The 17,682-nt window shown below is 38.8% G+C and overlaps 1 protein-coding gene, 4 non-coding genes and 1 pseudogene across 5 annotated transcripts; 2 read left to right on the top strand and 4 right to left on the bottom strand.

Moving 5' to 3' along the window:
* Positions 1-1,239: 1,239 nt before the first annotated feature.
* Positions 1,240-2,234, top strand: LOC146714708 (uncharacterized; annotated as a pseudogene).
* Positions 2,235-3,214: 980 nt separating this feature from the next.
* Positions 3,215-6,237, top strand: LOC146714707 (tripartite motif-containing protein 16-like). Its single transcript, XM_085452754.1, has 2 exons — positions 3,215-3,419; positions 4,213-6,237. The coding sequence occupies exon 2, from the start codon at positions 4,309-4,311 to the stop codon at positions 5,728-5,730; it is 1,422 nt and encodes a 473-aa protein (XP_085308880.1). The 5' UTR covers positions 3,215-3,419; positions 4,213-4,308; the 3' UTR covers positions 5,731-6,237.
* Positions 6,238-6,683: 446 nt separating this feature from the next.
* trnan-guu (transfer RNA asparagine (anticodon GUU)) lies at positions 6,684-6,757 on the bottom strand. Its single transcript has one exon. It is a non-coding gene; the product is annotated as a tRNA-Asn (tRNA).
* A 411-nt stretch (positions 6,758-7,168) lies between these two features.
* Positions 7,169-7,242, bottom strand: trnan-guu (transfer RNA asparagine (anticodon GUU)). Its single transcript has one exon. It is a non-coding gene; the product is annotated as a tRNA-Asn (tRNA).
* Positions 7,243-7,656: 414 nt separating this feature from the next.
* On the bottom strand, positions 7,657-7,730 carry trnan-guu (transfer RNA asparagine (anticodon GUU)). Its single transcript has one exon. It is a non-coding gene; the product is annotated as a tRNA-Asn (tRNA).
* A 411-nt stretch (positions 7,731-8,141) lies between these two features.
* trnan-guu (transfer RNA asparagine (anticodon GUU)) lies at positions 8,142-8,215 on the bottom strand. The gene has a single exon. It is a non-coding gene; the product is annotated as a tRNA-Asn (tRNA).
* Between the last annotated feature and the right edge of the window lie 9,467 nt (positions 8,216-17,682).

Below are 17,682 nucleotides of genomic sequence, written 5' to 3'. Positions count from 1 at the left end.
CAGGGCTGTTATAGTGTGCAGAGTTCTGATGCTCTTACCACCCTTGCAGGCAATGCGGCGCTCTGTCCGAGGTGCTGATTTACACCGAGCTTCACTATAACAAGATTCATATGTTGTCTCTTGTAAATTTAGTTCATAATCAAGCCAATCAGGGAAATACGGGAAACTGGGAATAATAATCCGCATAGAACCTCATAAACTCTGCCTGCATGTCCTGAGGCAGCTTGGTGAGCTGCCGTGTCACATGGGACACACAGTTAGGTTCAGTCTGGCCTGTGAGTCCAAGCTGATCTACCATCCAAATAAGTGTACTCACTTTCAGTGCGAAATACATGCACCCACTGGTGTCACCACATGCAACGTTTGGGGCTTCCATGAGGTCAGCAATTTTTGTGAGAGCTATCTGGTGAGGTTACCCATACTGGCCATTGTATCAGTAGAAGATTGTGGGGAACTGGTGCATGAATCTGCTATAAATAGTGCTTCCTCATATTGCAGATGATCCACCAAAATCTGGTACTTAAAGTGCTCTGTACCATCCTCAGGCAGTGGATTTTCCAGGGCAACCTTGAGTCTGGCAAATTCTCCCAGCCAGAAAGCAAAGCATGACCATTACTTTGGACAGCTGGTGGGAATGACAGAGGTCGATACACAGTGTCATCTTGCATCAGTTCTTCTGTGCATATCCATCACCTGTCACTACAGCCTACAATTATCCTCCATCAATCTGTGAAGTACCTCCATGAGCTTAGGTTCAGTTTCCAGTCCAGACCTCCTCCTGGAAGGTGCAGGTGTACTTTGAAACAGGTGGTCTGTGTGATTAGGCAGAGGTGAATATTGAACTCCAGTCTTCAGCCCTGAGTTGATGACTGAGCGGAGTCATCCAGCTGTATCTCTCTGATAGTCTCTCCACACTGACAACAGGAAGGTTTTCCACAGTCAATGGATGAAATTTTGTTCTTCCCACATGTTCTTCATTAAGAGTACACTTTCTGTTCCTGACTTTAAGACATGGGTGATCAGCATTTCCAAAGGCTGTGACTGGACCATTGGTGATTGTGACGGCACTTATAGAAACTATATAAAGGATGGATATGTCTATGGCCTACGCTGCAGAGGTAACCAGCTCCTCTCTCTCACAACAGAGTCTAATCTGGTTATGAAAGAAACTCCACGTGTAATAGTGTTTGGGATGCTGATGAGGAAACACTATTTATAGCAGATTCATGCACCAACCTTATGGATCTGAGAAAAGGGCTGGAGCCGGGCAGCCATCGGGACAAACTGGTTGAGGAGATGAGACAGAATGGGGAGAAGATGGTGAAGCAAGCATCTCAGTTCTGGGGATCATTGCTGACTCTGGTTGACCCTGAACACCACCAGGAGCTTGTTCCCACTGGTTCACACCTGATCTTTGAGCCACAGTCTCTGGGTCCTGGCATGTCACTGCCAAAGACAACAGGAAGGTTTTCCACAGTCAGTGGATGAAATTTTGTTCTTCTAACTTGTTCCTCATTAAGAGTACACTTCCTGTTCCTGACTTTAAGAGATGGGTGATCAGCATTTCCAAAGACTGTGATTGGACCATCGGTGTATGTGACGACACTTACGCAACAAGTATGGAGGATGGAAATGTCTATGGCCTACACTGCCAAGGTAACCAGCTCTTCTCTCTCACAACAGAGTCTAGTTGGGTTATGAAAGAAGCTCCACCTGTAATGGGGTTTGGGATGCCGAAAATTGAAACGCCCCAACAGCATTATAAGGTTTCCCAACAAGTGATCAACACTGCAGATGGAAATGTGGAACAACAGATGAACAGACCACAAATAGTGGAAGTTGTGTGGAGCTTTCCAGACTCATTATCATTCTTCAGCCAGATCGGGCAGCACCAGAGAATAAACTTACTCACAGTAACAATCAGCTCTACCAGCTCAGACCTCAAGCCTTTTGTTTGTCTCCAGGGTTTAGAAAAGGAAGCGACAAATGAGTTGTCCTTTAGTTCAAGTTTAACGACATCTCCATTTGGAGGATTTCCACAACAATACCAGAATCAGTCGAAATGCTCATGTGGGATGTTTAATGTTAAGTCTAGTTATGGATTCAATTATGGAGGGGCATTAGGCTCCAACTCTTCCCAGTCAATCTGCTCTTGTGGAAATATTATTGGTTCCCCACCAATCACAGCGGTGCTTTGTGAACTTCTGTAAATAACACCCATGCTGTTGTCCAAAACCCACGTCACCACGTTTCTTATTGACCACCACAGTTTTCAGTTCCTCTTAAAATGCTGATCATCTGTAAACGAACATGTGGTGCTGGCTGTGCAAAAGTCTTATTACTGCTTAAACTTGCAAAGAAAGTCTAAAGTAAGTTTGGTCATCATAAATGGTGCAACTCCAACAGTCTTGAGCTACTTGCTCAAGACAGACTATAGCTGGCTTATTGCTGCCTGAATTTCATCGCTTGCTCACTCTGTATGTATGACATGTTTCTTGTTAATCTTGAAGGAAATTTAACTGAATTACTAACATTAGAAAACAATTGCAGTCAAACTTGTCTAACCACTCCTTGAGTGTGGTTTAGCAGTAGTGAGATAATATCGCCCAGAGAATTGAATGTGTTACAGACTTAATACATTGACCAGTAACAGGTTAAATAAAAAGAGCGAAACCCAGTTATTCTTGAGGTTCATGGTGAATTTCATTAAAAGGGAGTCCAAAGCAATAAAGATTGATTTAAACACTGACTTATATTCAACAAATCTAAGGAGGACTTCCTGCTGGGAAAACATGTCTGACAACATACAAACAGAAAGGAGAAGAACTGTACGACTGGGAAAGGAAAATGCCTGACCACGACCAAAGTTACTGAATTTGCCAGTTTATTAAGTACACCATGTCAGTCTAAAAGGTAAAGTAAATAACTTTGGATTAACTTTTAATTAGTTTCAATTTAAAACTGAAAGACTGAGAACCAGGCTGGAAAATACTACTGGTGTTATATAATGACAAAAACTTTGTGTCATTATATAAGACAGGGCTCGTTTTTCTACAGTAACTTGTCAGCACATACAGGGCACAATTGTACAAAGGTTTATAATCTAAAAAGTTTATAATTTAAAATTTAAAATAGAATAACAATACGGAAATAATACGAAAACATTACGACGTAATCGGGCTCCGAAGGAGGAGCAGCCCCTGAATTTGGACACAGTCCAGCTCTGTAAAAACGCAGTGATTTCCCTGGTTCAGTTCTCGGTAATCCGACGAGTCTCATGTTGGATCTCCGGCTTCTGTTTTCAAGGTCATCCACTTTCAGCAGGAGTTCCTGACAGTTTAGTTCAATAACAAGTGGCCTCCCAACTTGTTAGTGAGGAAACCACTTCCTCAACTTTACTAATACGAGATTCTGCTGAGGTGAGGCTCTCGGAAAACACTCCGATTGCACCTGTCATTTCTTCATGTAAACTTTTCGCAGGTAAGTTGTAAAGTGCATTTTGAGCGACTGAATTTCATCCAGAACATTAGCCTCAGTCGGTTGATCGCTAGCGTTATCTTACTCCATCTTCTCGGTTTCACGGTCGTTCTTAGCATCGTCGAGTCCATCTTTTCTGGTTGTTTTCGGTTTATGATCGGCATAAATACAGCTTTTTGGTCTTATTAATGACAACAAAGAAACACAGCGGCTGTTTTATACGATTTAAATGATCTGATAGATGATAAAGTGAGTATATTTTTAATATATAGGATGATTTTATTTATCTGATTGACTGAAGCGAGAACACCGCGTTTTCATGTTTGTTCCTATGAAAAAAGAAGAAAGTTAGTCAATTTATTCTGTGCACCAACAAACTGATACTGAAGTAAATCCTGCCTCAAGCATCAAAGCCTTTATATAATAATCAAATATTGTGACTTTACATGAAAACTTTCCTCTATTTTACAGATAGAAAATTAGGGCAAGGGCAGTGAAGGGATGTCATCCATAAGCTATATTATGGCAAATTAACAGTTTTTAATGTTGGCTCAACAATAGAAAAATTGCTGCCTGGATTTTATCATTTGATTGCATTTTATTACAAGTCCATGTCTCTTCTACCCTAGCACAAAAGTGTGTTTGCAAATTAAACTCTGATCTGTGTTTTCATGTTGGCACGTCCATATTTCTGCAGTAAAAGTTGCCTGACTCTACCTTCTCTATTTCTTTTAGCAGTGTAAAATTCAAACCAACTTCCAGATAATCCAAACTGTTGTACAACACTGAGTTATATTCAGCAAATCTAAGGAGGATTTCCTGCTGGAAAACATGTCTGACAACATACAAACAAAAAGGAGAAGAACAGATCCACAAACTGTCCTCTGTGACATGTGTGCAGAGGACAGGAAACCAGCAAAGAAGACGTGCATGAAGTGTGAGATCTCCATGTGTGTCCAGCACCTCCAGGCCCACCTGACCACACCTGTGTTACTGCAGACTCATCCTCTGACTGAACCCATGGCTTTATGTGGGAACACCAAATGTTCTCAGCACGGCAAGCTCCTGGAGTACTACTGCTTGGACGACATGACCTGTGTGTGTGTTTCCTGCGCCATTGAGGACCAGCACCGCCTACACAATATGAAGACCTTCTCCACAGCCCACAAAGAGCTCCTGGAGAAGCTGAAAGCTGAGCAGCTGATCTTACAGGAGAAAACAGACGATGAGAATGTGAGTCTGGAAAAGTGGGAGAAGAGTGAAAGAGGGAAGCTGGGTGGCTGCAGTGTGCGTCTGATTGAGGCTGTGACTAAGCTGCGTGACATCTCTCTGACCAGCGTCCAGAGCTCAGTCTCTGCTCGTATGGTGTCCCTGAAAACCAGCAAGAGCAGCCTGGAAGCAGCACAGAAGGAGAAGGACACCTTCAGATTCCTGCAGATGTATTCTCAGGTGCATCAGGATGTGGAGGAGGCCAAAGCTGAGGATCTGAGTAAAGGGCTGGAGCCGGGCAGCCATCAGGACAAACTGGTTGAGGAGATGAGACAGAATGGGGAGAAGATGGTGAAGCAAGCGTCTCAGTTCTGGGGATCATTGCTGACTCTGGTTGATCCTGAGCACCACCAGGAGCTTGTTCCCACTGGTTCAGACCTGATCTTTGAGCCACAGTCTCTGGGTCCTGGCATGTTGCTGTCCAAAGACAACAGGAAGGTTTTCCACAACAGCTGGCTGGGACAGTGCTATGCAACTCTTCTAATCTGTAGTACCAAGAAAGCCAGCAGCTTTCAGAGGTGGGTGGTCAGTCTGTCCGAAGAGTCTGATTGGACGATTGGTTTATGTGATAAAAAGTGTGCAAAGAACTTGAAGGATGGAGCTGTGTATGGACTGTGCTGGGAGGATAAGCAGCTCAGCAGCCTCACAACAAAGAGAAATGAAGGTTCTCAGTCATCCACTTCACAAGGTTTGAAGGTGCAAAATACTGGCACAGCCAAAACTGGGACCCAACTCGTGACAACCTCTGCATCAATCACATATCAGGGGGAGAATGGAGAAGAGCCTGTACCACGACCTGAAAAGGTGGAGGTGTTGTGGAACTTTGCTGCCTCCACGCTGTCCTTCTTCAGAAGAACCGGACAGCACCAGAGAGAAGAAATAATCACAATGAAGCTCAAAGAAAGCGTCAACATCCAGGACCTGACCCCATTTGTCCAACTGGGAAAGCAAAATATCCACAGCACGACTCAGCATCAGCAGTAGAAGTGTTCATGTGGGAAAGATTACTACTGGGATGGTAACAGGTACCGGGATCATAGTTCTGGCTACTCCCACCAGTCTGTTTGTTCTTGTGGAAAAGCTCTTAGTGTCACAGAGATTGTTTGTAAACTTTGCTAATCATAGATCTACTCATTATTTAGTTTTTTTTTGTCCTAAAATGCTCTTTTGGTTAATTATATATGTTTAGCTTTGGTATTTGCTTTTAATGCACCAACTAATTCTTTTAGTTTGAACCGTTTCTGCTTTATTTCACCTGCAAGTTGAAGATGTTTCTGTCCATCTACTGGTGGTGTTCTCCATTGTACACACAGCTCTTTGGTCTTATTATTGACAAGACAGAGCTACTTTTGATTTATACAATGTAAATCATCTGATAAATAACAGAGTATATTTTAATATGTGGAATGCTTTAACACTGCATTTTTAAGTTTTTTAACACCAATTTATTATTTTTTTTTATGAAATTTGCCAGTTTATTATATACATATTTTCCCCATTAAAAGTTGAACGAAGCATTTTAGGTCTTTTAATTTTATCCAGTGAACATTTAATATTAAAACACTGAGTGTACACCTCACTAGTTTTTGGGTCATTAGATTAAACCAGACTCATTGTTATACATTCACTTGTAAGCACAGACAGGGAACTATTGTTCTGCTATAAATGTTTATAATCTACAGGCTGGGTCATCGATTTCCAACAAACTGATAGCTTTCACACAATGGAGAACGAGGATGATTCTGATGCATCGTTTAAAGAAGGAGAAAGTAACATGGCCAACACAGCAAAGCAACACATGGTGTCTTCTGTGTTAACAACAAATGAGGAGGAGAATGGCGATGAGGCAATGTCACCACTTGAAAAGGTGGAGGTGTTGTGGAACTTTGATGCCTCCTCACTGTCCTTCGATTCTGCATTACCTGACAATAACTTATCGTCCCTGGGTGAGCTTGAACCACCTACCTTTCGGTTAACAGCCGAACGCGCTAACCGATTGCGCCACAGAGACTGACAATGCGCAGCCCACAGGCGTCGAGACTGCACGGGGGACTGGGGGAGGGTGTTCCGGTGTTTTTGGTTGTGGGGTAAACGATTGTGCAACAGAGACTGAGTAAAGCAAAGCAGGGGCCTCGAGAGAGGACCGGGTGGCTGGATGGAGGTGCTCTGGTACTTCCTCTCCATACCGCCTTAATTGTTTAAAAAATGTGACTTGTAGGTAATGAACTTGGCAGCAAGTATGCAGTTGCGGACGAACAACACCACCCCAAAGATGCATATCACCCTTGATAAAACAGTTGACTGCGTTCATCAAACGACAGTCCTGGTTATAACACAATTGTTATAACATGGTATAACCAACATAACTGTCGCACTGCACGTTTGTGCAGGATTCTGCATTACCTGGCAATAACTGTAATATCGTCCCTGGGTGGGCTTGAACCACCAACCTTTCGGTTAACAGCCGAACGCGCTAACCGATTGCGCCACACAGACTGAAAACGCGCAACACACAGGTGTCGAGACTGGACGGGGGACTGGGGGAGGGTGTTCCGGTGTTTTCGGTTGTGGGGTGAAAGGATTGTGCAACAGAGACTGAGTAAAGCCAAGCAGGGGCCTCGAGAGAGGACCGGGTGGCTGGATGGAGGTGCTCTGGTACTTCCTCTCCATACCGCCTTGATTGTTTAAAATATGTGACTTGTAGGTCACACATAGTTGGCAGCAAGTATGCAGTTGCGGACGAACAACACCACCCCAAAGATGTATATCACCCTTGATAAAACAGTTGACTGCGTTCATCAAACGACCGTCCTGGTTATAACACAATTGTTATAACATGGTATAAGCAACATAACTGTCGCACTGCACGTTTGTGCAGGATTCTGCATTACCTGGCAATAACTGTAATATCGTCCCTGGGTGGGCTTGAACCACCAACCTTTCGGTTAACAGCCGAACGCGCTAACCGATTGCGCCACACAGACTGAAAACGCGCAACACACAGGTGTCGAGACTGCACGGGGGACTGGGGGAGGGTGTTCCGGTGTTTTTGGTTGTGGGGTAAACGATTGTGCAACAGAGACTGAGTAAAGCCAAGCAGGGGCCTCGAGAGAGGACCGGGTGGCTGGATGGAGGTGCTCTGGTACTTCCTCTCCATACCGCCTTAATTGTTTAAAAAATGTGACTTGTAGGTAATGAACTTGGCAGCAAGTATGCAGTTGCGGACGAACAACACCACCCCAAAGATGCATATCACCCTTGATAAAACAGTTGACTGCGTTCATCAAACGACAGTCCTGGTTATAACACAATTGTTATAACATGGTATAACCAACATAACTGTCGCACTGCACGTTTGTGCAGGATTCTGCATTACCTGGCAATAACTGTAATATCGTCCCTGGGTGGGCTTGAACCACCAACCTTTCGGTTAACAGCCGAACGCGCTAACCGATTGCGCCACACAGACTGAAAACGCGCAACACACAGGTGTCGAGACTGGACAGGGGACTGGGGGAGGGTGTTCCGGTGTTTTCGGTTGTGGGGTGAAAGGATTGTGCAACAGAGACTGAGTAAAGCCAAGCAGGGGCCTCGAGAGAGGACCGGGTGGCTGGATGGAGGTGCTCTGGTACTTCCTCTCCATACCGCCTTGATTGTTTAAAATATGTGACTTGTAGGTAATGAACTTTACATTAAATACCATCATCAAAAAGGGCTCGGGGCAGGCAGACTATCCTTCGTATTTCGCAAATAATGATAGAAATATTACTAATATGAGAGATGTGGTAAATGAGTTCAATAAATTCTTTGTAAGTGTTGGGCCAGACTTGGCTGAAACAATTCCTGATATAACAGATTCTGTAGAGAAAGAAACTAGACTCATTGACCGCAATCCTCATTCAATGTTCTTAACGGTGGTGGAAGAAATGGAAATCATTGACATTGTTGGGAAATCACAAACAAAAAACTCTACAGACTCTGACGACATTGATATGGAAATCGTTACGAGAGTGATGGAGGGCATTTCCAAACCCTTAACACACATTTGCAATTTGTCCTTACAAACTGGTACATTCCCAAAACAAATGAAAACAGCTAAAGTAACACCACTATTTAAAAATGGTGACAGACACCAATTCACAAATTATAGGCCTGTCTCTCTACTTTCTCAATTTTCAAAAATACTGGAAAAAGTCTTTAGTAATAGACTTGACAAATTTATAGATAAACACAAAATAATAATGGATAGTCAGTATGGTTTCAGATCAAATAGATCAACATCATTGGCATTAATTGAACTGATCGAAAATATCACCAACAATATAGATAAAAGACAATGTATAGTTAGTGTATTCATTGACCTAAAAAAAGCTTTTGACACAATTAATCATGACATATTACTTGATAAACTGGAATACTACGGCATTAGAGGAGTGGTGTTAGAATGGGTAAAGAGTTATTTGAGAGACAGGCTGCAATTTGTGAAAATTGGGGAATATCACTCAGAGTGTGTGGACATTGTTTGTGGAGTTCCGCAGGGGTCAGTATTGGGACCAAAGCTGTTTATCCTCTATATCAATGATATATGTAGAACATCAGATATACTACAGTTTATTCTATTTGCAGATGATACAAATATTTTTTGTGCTGGAGAGAATTCACAGCAGCTTTTGGAAATTGTCACACAAGAAATGATTAAACTGAAAACATGGTTTGATAGAAATAAGCTATCATTAAATTTGGAAAAAACTACATTTATGTTATTCGGAAATTGTAAAAAAGATGCAGAAGCAAAATTATTAGTAAACAATGTTGAAATAGAGCAAGTTTCGGATACAAAATTTCTGGGTGTGATAATAGATAACAAAATCTGCTGGAAACCTCACATAAAGCATATACTAGCCAAACTGTCAAGAAGCATCTCCGTACTGAGTAAAGTTAAATATTTTTTGCCTTCCAAATCACTCCGGGTACTTTATTGTTCACTTATATTGCCATATTTGGAATACTGTGTGGAAATTTGGGGAAACACATATAAAACTGCACTTCAACCAATATGTAAAATTAAAAAAAAAAGCAATCAGGATGATTAATAAAGCAGGATTTAGAGACCATACTAACATCATGTTTTTGAAATTAAAAATACTGAAGTTTATGGATCTTATAAACTATAAAACTGCAAAAATTATGTACAAGGCCAGATACAATATGTTACCAGGAAATATACAGAGGATGTTCTATGACAGAGAAGGAGACTATGAATTGAGGGGGAAATTGAATCTAAGGATTCTTAAAGCACGGTCAAAGGTTAAAACCTTTTGTGTCACTATTTATGGGGTAAAACTGTGGAATAGTTTTACGATAGATCTACAGCAATGCTCAGGAATTAGTAAGTTCATGAAAATACTTCGAAAACTGATTTTGGAAGAATATGATACCGATAAAGATGATCACCCATTGTATGTATAAAAATATCAAATTATATCCAAATTATATCAATCACGGTAGCCATGTTTATATAGGTTCTCCTCGTGTATTGTGTGGAGTATGTGATGATGGGAATTAGGTGAATTATGTGGGATCAATAAGATGTTGACCAGGGGTAGGAATTAATAAGTATGTTCATACTTCTTCCTACTCCTTTTTAGGCCAAACATTGTTACATTATGTCAGACGATTTTGTTTTATTTCATTATATATATTTTTTGTTTATCTGAACACATACGTGTGTATGTGTATATCTACATATATATTCGTATCTGTAAATGAAAATATATGTAGTGTGTATATATTGTTTTTTTGTTTTATATGTCTGAAACAAATAAAGATAGAATACAATACAATACAACTTGGCAATAAGTATGCAGTTGCTGAAGAACAACACAACCCCAAAGATGCATATCACCCTTGATAAAACAGTTGACTGCGTTCATCAAACGACCGTCCTGGTTATAACATGGTTGGTTAAAACATGGTTGATTATAATATGCTTATAACATGTGTAGCGAGTGAAAGCCAACCACGCAACCGCTAAGGGCCTCTATACTACTTGTGCAAACTTTCAGGCCCAAAGGTCTCACAGGAACGAGCCCAGAATAAACGGGACAAGAGGGTCAATATCAGTCAGATATGTTAAAATTTATTATTTTAAAAGAACACAAAGGGTTTGCAAAAGGCCTAAAACATCAAAATGGGAAAGGTCACTAACGACCACAAGATAGTGTTATTGGTGCAACCTGCCAGCAATGCAACTATCACCTGAGGGCTTGCTCTCCCTTGGCGGTCCCAGATGCTCTTTGCTTTAAAAGAAACAAATCCACCCCAAATAAATACGAGCCCAACAGAACACTAGAACAAGTGCTAGTTCAGGCAATAATCGGTGGCACTAAAAATCACTCTTAATAAAAACTTATTCACTGCAAATCCACACGGAGCACCTCTAAAAATCCTAATTCCCCTAAGGTAAGAGCCCCGCTCAGGGATTGCACATTACCCGACTAATATTGCACCAGCCAAGTAGAAATAAAAACAAACCCGGCATAAAAAACAGTTTTAAAAGGTGACCCTACTAACCAAAAAAACGCAACAAAAAGGAGGAGGAATAAACAGTGACAAATTCACATGTGCAGCCTGCCCTGCAGGAGGCAATACAATATAAATTAGATTATAGTGCATAAATATACTTTTTTTAATGTCCAAATATATTAAGTTAACATACCTCCAGCAGACAACTGTGTTTGCTGCACACCTGGCTTATCTTGGCTTATCTTCTAAAATCACTACTAAAAACATAAAATACAATAAACATCAAATACATTTCAACAAATTTAAACAAAACACTAAAGGAAAAACAGCCTGTACCTCAAACCTCTGCTGTAGAGGTTTAAAACAACAGTTTGGGTAGCAGACAATTAAAACTTCTCAGGCTCTTCACCTACTCACACAACCATTGTTTACAGCCGCTTGTCAGTGGAAATGAAGAACACCTGCTGCTAATTCCTATTTTATACCCTCCATTGGGTCCCCTGGGTACTAAAGCCTTCTGCATTACACATGGTTGGTTATAACTTCGTTGGTTATAACCAGTGTTGGTCAAGTTACTTGAAAAAAGTAATCAGTAACTAATTACTGATTACTCCCCCCCAAAAGTAATCCCGTTACTTTACTGATTACTTATTTTCAAACGTAATTAATTACTTAGTTACTTAGTTACTTAGTTACTTTTTAAAAACACGATTTACAACCTGAAGAGGTGATAAAGTGATAGATCTTTCAGCCCAATTCTACTTTTTCTACATAATCCATCATACAAAATGTAATCAAATGGAAAAGTCTCTTTTTTTAACTTGTTTTATCAGTTTTAATCTTTTAACTTTATGCATCAAGCAAAACATTTAATTATATGCAACATTCTCTGACTTGAATAAATTAGTTTAACATTTAAACCTATTTTCTACACATTCCAGCACATAAAATAAAATATTTTTTGTGTTTTCACTCACTCTTTCAAACAGATGCAAGTAAAACACAGCAGAAAATAAATAAAGTCAAAGACTCAGCGGTCCTTTTGCTCTATTTTCACCTGTAAAGCAGGAGCAGGGTAGGCGGAGGGTTACCCTGGTGCAGGTGTGCTGCGGTCAGTTGAAGAATCCGCGCAAGTGTCTCTGTGAGTTTCCCATCACGTCGTAGCTACTCGGTGCTTGCTTGGAAGTTTAGGGGTTTTTTTTCGCTGTAAAAAGAAGTTTTCTTCCCACGCACGATGGACGCTAATGTTTTTGTCACTTTTTATGGAATCAAACTCAAAGTAAGGTCAGTACTTCCACGCTTTAAACGCTGCACGTTTCTCCCGCACTCGATATATTATCCATTGTTGATCTGCACACAGCTGCTGTCACCAACGTCGCACTTGCTTACGTCACTGTCATGAGACATTCTCGCAAAAAAATCACGGTTTTAGTAACGCAGTAACGCAGCGTTCCTACGGGAAAGTAACGGTAATCTAATTACTGATTTTGCAATAGTAATCCCTTACTTTACTCGTTACTTGAAAAAAGTAATCGGATTACAGTAACGCGTTACAAGTAACGCGTTACTGCCCATCTCTGGTTATAACATGGTTGGTGATAATACGGTTGGTTATAACATGGTTATTACATGGTTGGTTATAACATGGTAATAACATGGTTGTTATAACATGGTTATAACATAGTTGGTTATAACATGGTTGGTTATAACATGGTTATAACATAGTTGGTTATAACGTGGTTATAACATGGTTGGTTACAACATGGTTGGTTATAACATGGTAATAACATGGTTTGTTATAACATAGTAATTACGTGATTGGTTATAACATGGTTAGTTATAACATGGTTGGTTATAACATGGTTATAACATAGTTGGTTATAACATGGTTGGCTACAACATGGTTGGTTATAACATGGTTGGTTATAACATGGTGGGTTAAAACATGGTTTCAATATAGTTGGTTATAACATGATTGGTTATAAAATGGTTATAACATGGTTGGTTATAACATGGTTATAACATGGTTGGTTATAACATAGTAATTACATGGTTGGTTATAACATGGTTATAACATTGTTGGTCATAACATGGTTATAACATAATTGGTTATAACATGGTTATAACATGGTTGGTTATAACATAGTAATTACATGGTTGGTTATAACATGGTTATAACGTGGTTGGTAATAACATCGTTGGCTATAACATGGTCATAACATGGTTGGTTATAACATGGTTATAACATAGTTGGTTATAACATGGTTGGTTATAACATGGTTATAACATAGTTGGTTATAACGTGGTTATAACATGGTTGGTTAAAACATGGTTGGTTATAACATGGTAATAACATGGTTGGTTATAACATAGTAATTACGTGATTGGTTATAACATGGTTAGTTATAACATGGTTGGTTATAACATGTTTATAACATAGTTGGTTATAACATGGTTGGTTACAACATGGTTGGTTATAACATGGTTTGTTATAACATGGTGGGTTAAAACATGGTTTCAATATAGTTGGTTATAACATGATGGGTTATAAAATGGTTATAACATGGTTGGTTATAACATGGTTATAACATGGTTGGTTATAACATAGTAATTACATGGTTGGTTATAACATGGTTATAACATTGTTGGTCATAACATGGTTAAAACATAATTGGTTATAACATGGTTATAACATGGTTGGTTATAACATGGTTATAACATGGTTGGTTATAACATAGTAATTACATGGTTGGTAATAAAATGGTTATAACATTGTTGGTCATAACATGGTTACAACATAATTGGTTATAACATGATTATAACATGGTTGGTACAACATGGTTGGTTATAACATGGTTTGTTATAACATGGTTATAACGTGGTTGGTTATAACATGGTTATAACATGGTTGGTTATAGCATGGTTGGTTATATCATGTTTATAACATGGTTGATTATAACATGGTTATAACATGTTTGGTTATGGTTACTTATAACATGGTTATAACATGGTTGGTTATAAAATGGTTATAACATGGTTGGTTATAACATGGTTGGTTATAACATGGTCATAACAGTTGGTTATGGTTGGTTATAACATGGTTATAACATGGTTATAACATGGTTGGTTTTAACATGGTTATAACATGTTTGGTTATAACATGGTTGGTTATAACATGGTTATAACATGGTTGGTTATAAAATAGTTGGTTATGGTTGGTTATAACATGGTTATAACATTGTTGGTTATAACATTGTTGGTTATAACATGGTTATAACATGATTGGTTATAACATGGTGGGTTAAAACATGGTTTCAATATAGTTGGTTATAACATGATTGGTTATAAAATGGTTATAACATGGTTGGTTATAACATGGTTATAACATGGTTGGTTATAACATAGTAATTACATGGTTGGTTATAACATGGTTATAACATTGTTGGTTATAACATGGTTATAACATGGTTGGTTACAACATGGTTGGTTATAACATGGTTATAACGTGGTTGGTAATAACATCGTTGGCTATAACATGGTCATAACATGGTTGGTTATAACATGGTTATAACATAGTTGGTTATAACATGGTTGGTTATAACATGGTTATAACATAGTTGGTTATAACGTGGTTATAACATGGTTGGTTAAAACATGGTTGGTTATAACATGGTAATAACATGGTTGGTTATAACATAGTAATTACGTGATTGGTTATAACATGGTTAGTTATAACATGGTTGGTTATAACATGTTTATAACATAGTTGGTTATAACATGGTTGGTTACAACATGGTTGGTTATAACATGGTTTGTTATAACATGGTGGGTTAAAACATGGTTTCAATATAGTTGGTTATAACATGATTGGTTATAAAATGGTTATAACATGGTTGGTTATAACATGGTTATAACATGGTTGGTTATAACATAGTAATTACATGGTTGGTTATAACATGGTTAAAACATAATTGGTTATAACATGGTTATAACATGGTTGGTTATAACATGGTTATAACATGGTTGGTTATAACATAGTAATTACATGGTTGGTTATAACATGGTTATAACATTGTTGGTCATAACATGGTTACAACATAATTGGTTATAACATGATTATAACATGGTTGGTACAACATGGTTGGTTATAACATGGTTTGTTATAACATGGTTATAACGTGGTTGGTTATAACATGGTTATAACATGGTTATAACATGGTTGGTTATAGCATGGTTGGTTATATCATGTTTATAACATGGTTGATTATAACATGGTTATAACATGTTTGGTTATGGTTACTTATAACATGGTTATAACATGGTTGGTTATAAAATGGTTATAACATGGTTGGTTATAACATGGTTGGTTATAACATGGTTATAACATGGTTGGTTACAACATGGTCATAACAGTTGGTTATGGTTGGTTATAACATGGTTATAACATGGTTATAACATGGTTGGTTTTAACATGGTTATAACATGTTTGGTTATAACATGGTTGGTTATAACATGGTTATAACATGGTTGGTTATAAAATAGTTGGTTATGGTTGGTTATAACATGGTTATAACATTGTTGGTTATAACATTGTTGGTTATAACATGGTTATAACATGATTGGTTATCACATGGTTAGTTATAACATGTTTATAACATGGTTGTAACATTGTTGGTTATAACATGGTTATAACATGGTTGGTTATAACATGGTAATAACATGGTTGGTTATAACATGGTTATAACATGGTTGGTTATAACATGGTTGGCTATAACATGGTTATAACATGGTGGGTTTTAACATGGTTATAGGATGGTTGGTTATAACATGGTATAACATGGCATGTTATAACATGGTTGGTTATAACATGGTTATAACATGGTTGGTTATAACATGGCTGGTTATAACATGGTTGGTTATAACATGGTTATAACATGGTTGGTTATAACATTGTTGGTTATAACATGGTTATAACATGGTTGTAACATGTTGGGTATAACATGATTGGTTATAACATGGTTATAACATGGTTGGTTATAACGTGGTTATAACATGGTTGGTTATAACATGGTTTGTTGTAACATTGTTGGTTATAACATGGTTGGTTATAACATGGTTGGTTATAACCTGGTTATAACATGTTTGGTTGTAACATGGTTGGTTATAACATGGTTATAACATGGTTGGTTATAACATGGTTGTTACATGGTTGGTTATAAGATGGTTGTAACATGGTTGGTTATAATATGGTTATATGGTTGGTTATAACATGGTTGGTTACAACATGGCAATAACATGGTTGGTTATAACATGGCTATAACATGGTTGGTTATAACATGGCTATAACATAGTTGGTTATAACATGGTTGGTTATAACATTGTTGGTTATAACTTGGTTATAACATGGTTGGTTTAACATGGTTTGTTATAACATGGTTATAACATGGTTGGTTATAACATTATTGGTTATAACATGGTCATAACATGGTTATAACACGGTTGGTTATAACATGGTTATAACACGGTTGGTTATAACATGGTTATAACACGGTTGGTTTTAACATGGTTATAACATGGTTGGTTATAACATGGTTGGTTATAACATGGTTGGTTATAACATGGTTGTAACATGGTTGATTATAACATGGTTTTATGGTTGGTTATAACATGGTTATAACATGGTTGGTTATAACATTGTTGGTTATAACATGGTTTGTTATACCATGGTTGGTTATAACATGGTTGGTTATAACATGGTTGGTTATAACATTCCGGTCTTTTTGGTTGTGGGGTATACGATTGTGCAACAGAGACTGAGTAAAGCCAAGCAGGGACGTCGAGAGAGTACCGGGTGGCTGGATGGAGGTGCTCTGGTACTTCCTCTCCATACCGCCTTGATTGTTTAAAATATGTGACTTGTAGGTAATGAACTTGGCAATAAGTATGCAGTTGCTGAAGAACAACACAAGCCCAAATCTGTGTATCACCCTTGATATAACGGTTGACTGCATTCATCAAATGACCGAGTCTAGCATGGACTCTATTGTGAAACATAAACGGTGCTTTTTGAAGAAGCAGTTGCACTGTACGTTTGTGCAGCATTCTGCATTACCTGGCAATAACAGTGATATCGTCCCAGGGTGGGCTTGAACCACCAACCTTTCGATTAACAGCCAAACGCGCTAACTGATTGGACCACAGAGACTGACAACATGCAACCCACGGTGTGAAGGAACAGGAGGAAGGAAGCAAATTAGTAAGCTGGAGGACCACCCTTGAGCCAGCTGACTCCTGCTGACCCCAATAGGTACCTGAGTTACCCAACATCCACCAATGGCACCACAGATCCCCACCAAGCATCCCACCAACCCCACTGCAGACGAAAAACTACACCCACTCCAACATTCAGTA

Source organism: Copadichromis virginalis, linkage group LG3, assembly GCF_057382275.1.
Source record: "Copadichromis virginalis isolate Kocher_CV1m ecotype Utaka linkage group LG3, C_Virginalis_male_GT1.1, whole genome shotgun sequence".
NCBI lineage: Eukaryota > Metazoa > Chordata > Actinopteri > Cichliformes > Cichlidae > Copadichromis > Copadichromis virginalis.
Note: the sequence above shows the minus strand (reverse complement) of the source record. Positions and strands in the feature narration are given on the sequence as shown.

Coding starts and splice junctions, on each gene's coding strand:
- LOC146714707 (XM_085452754.1), top strand. CDS start 4,309: ATGTCTGACAACATACAAACAAAAAGGAGAAGAACAGATCCACAAACT.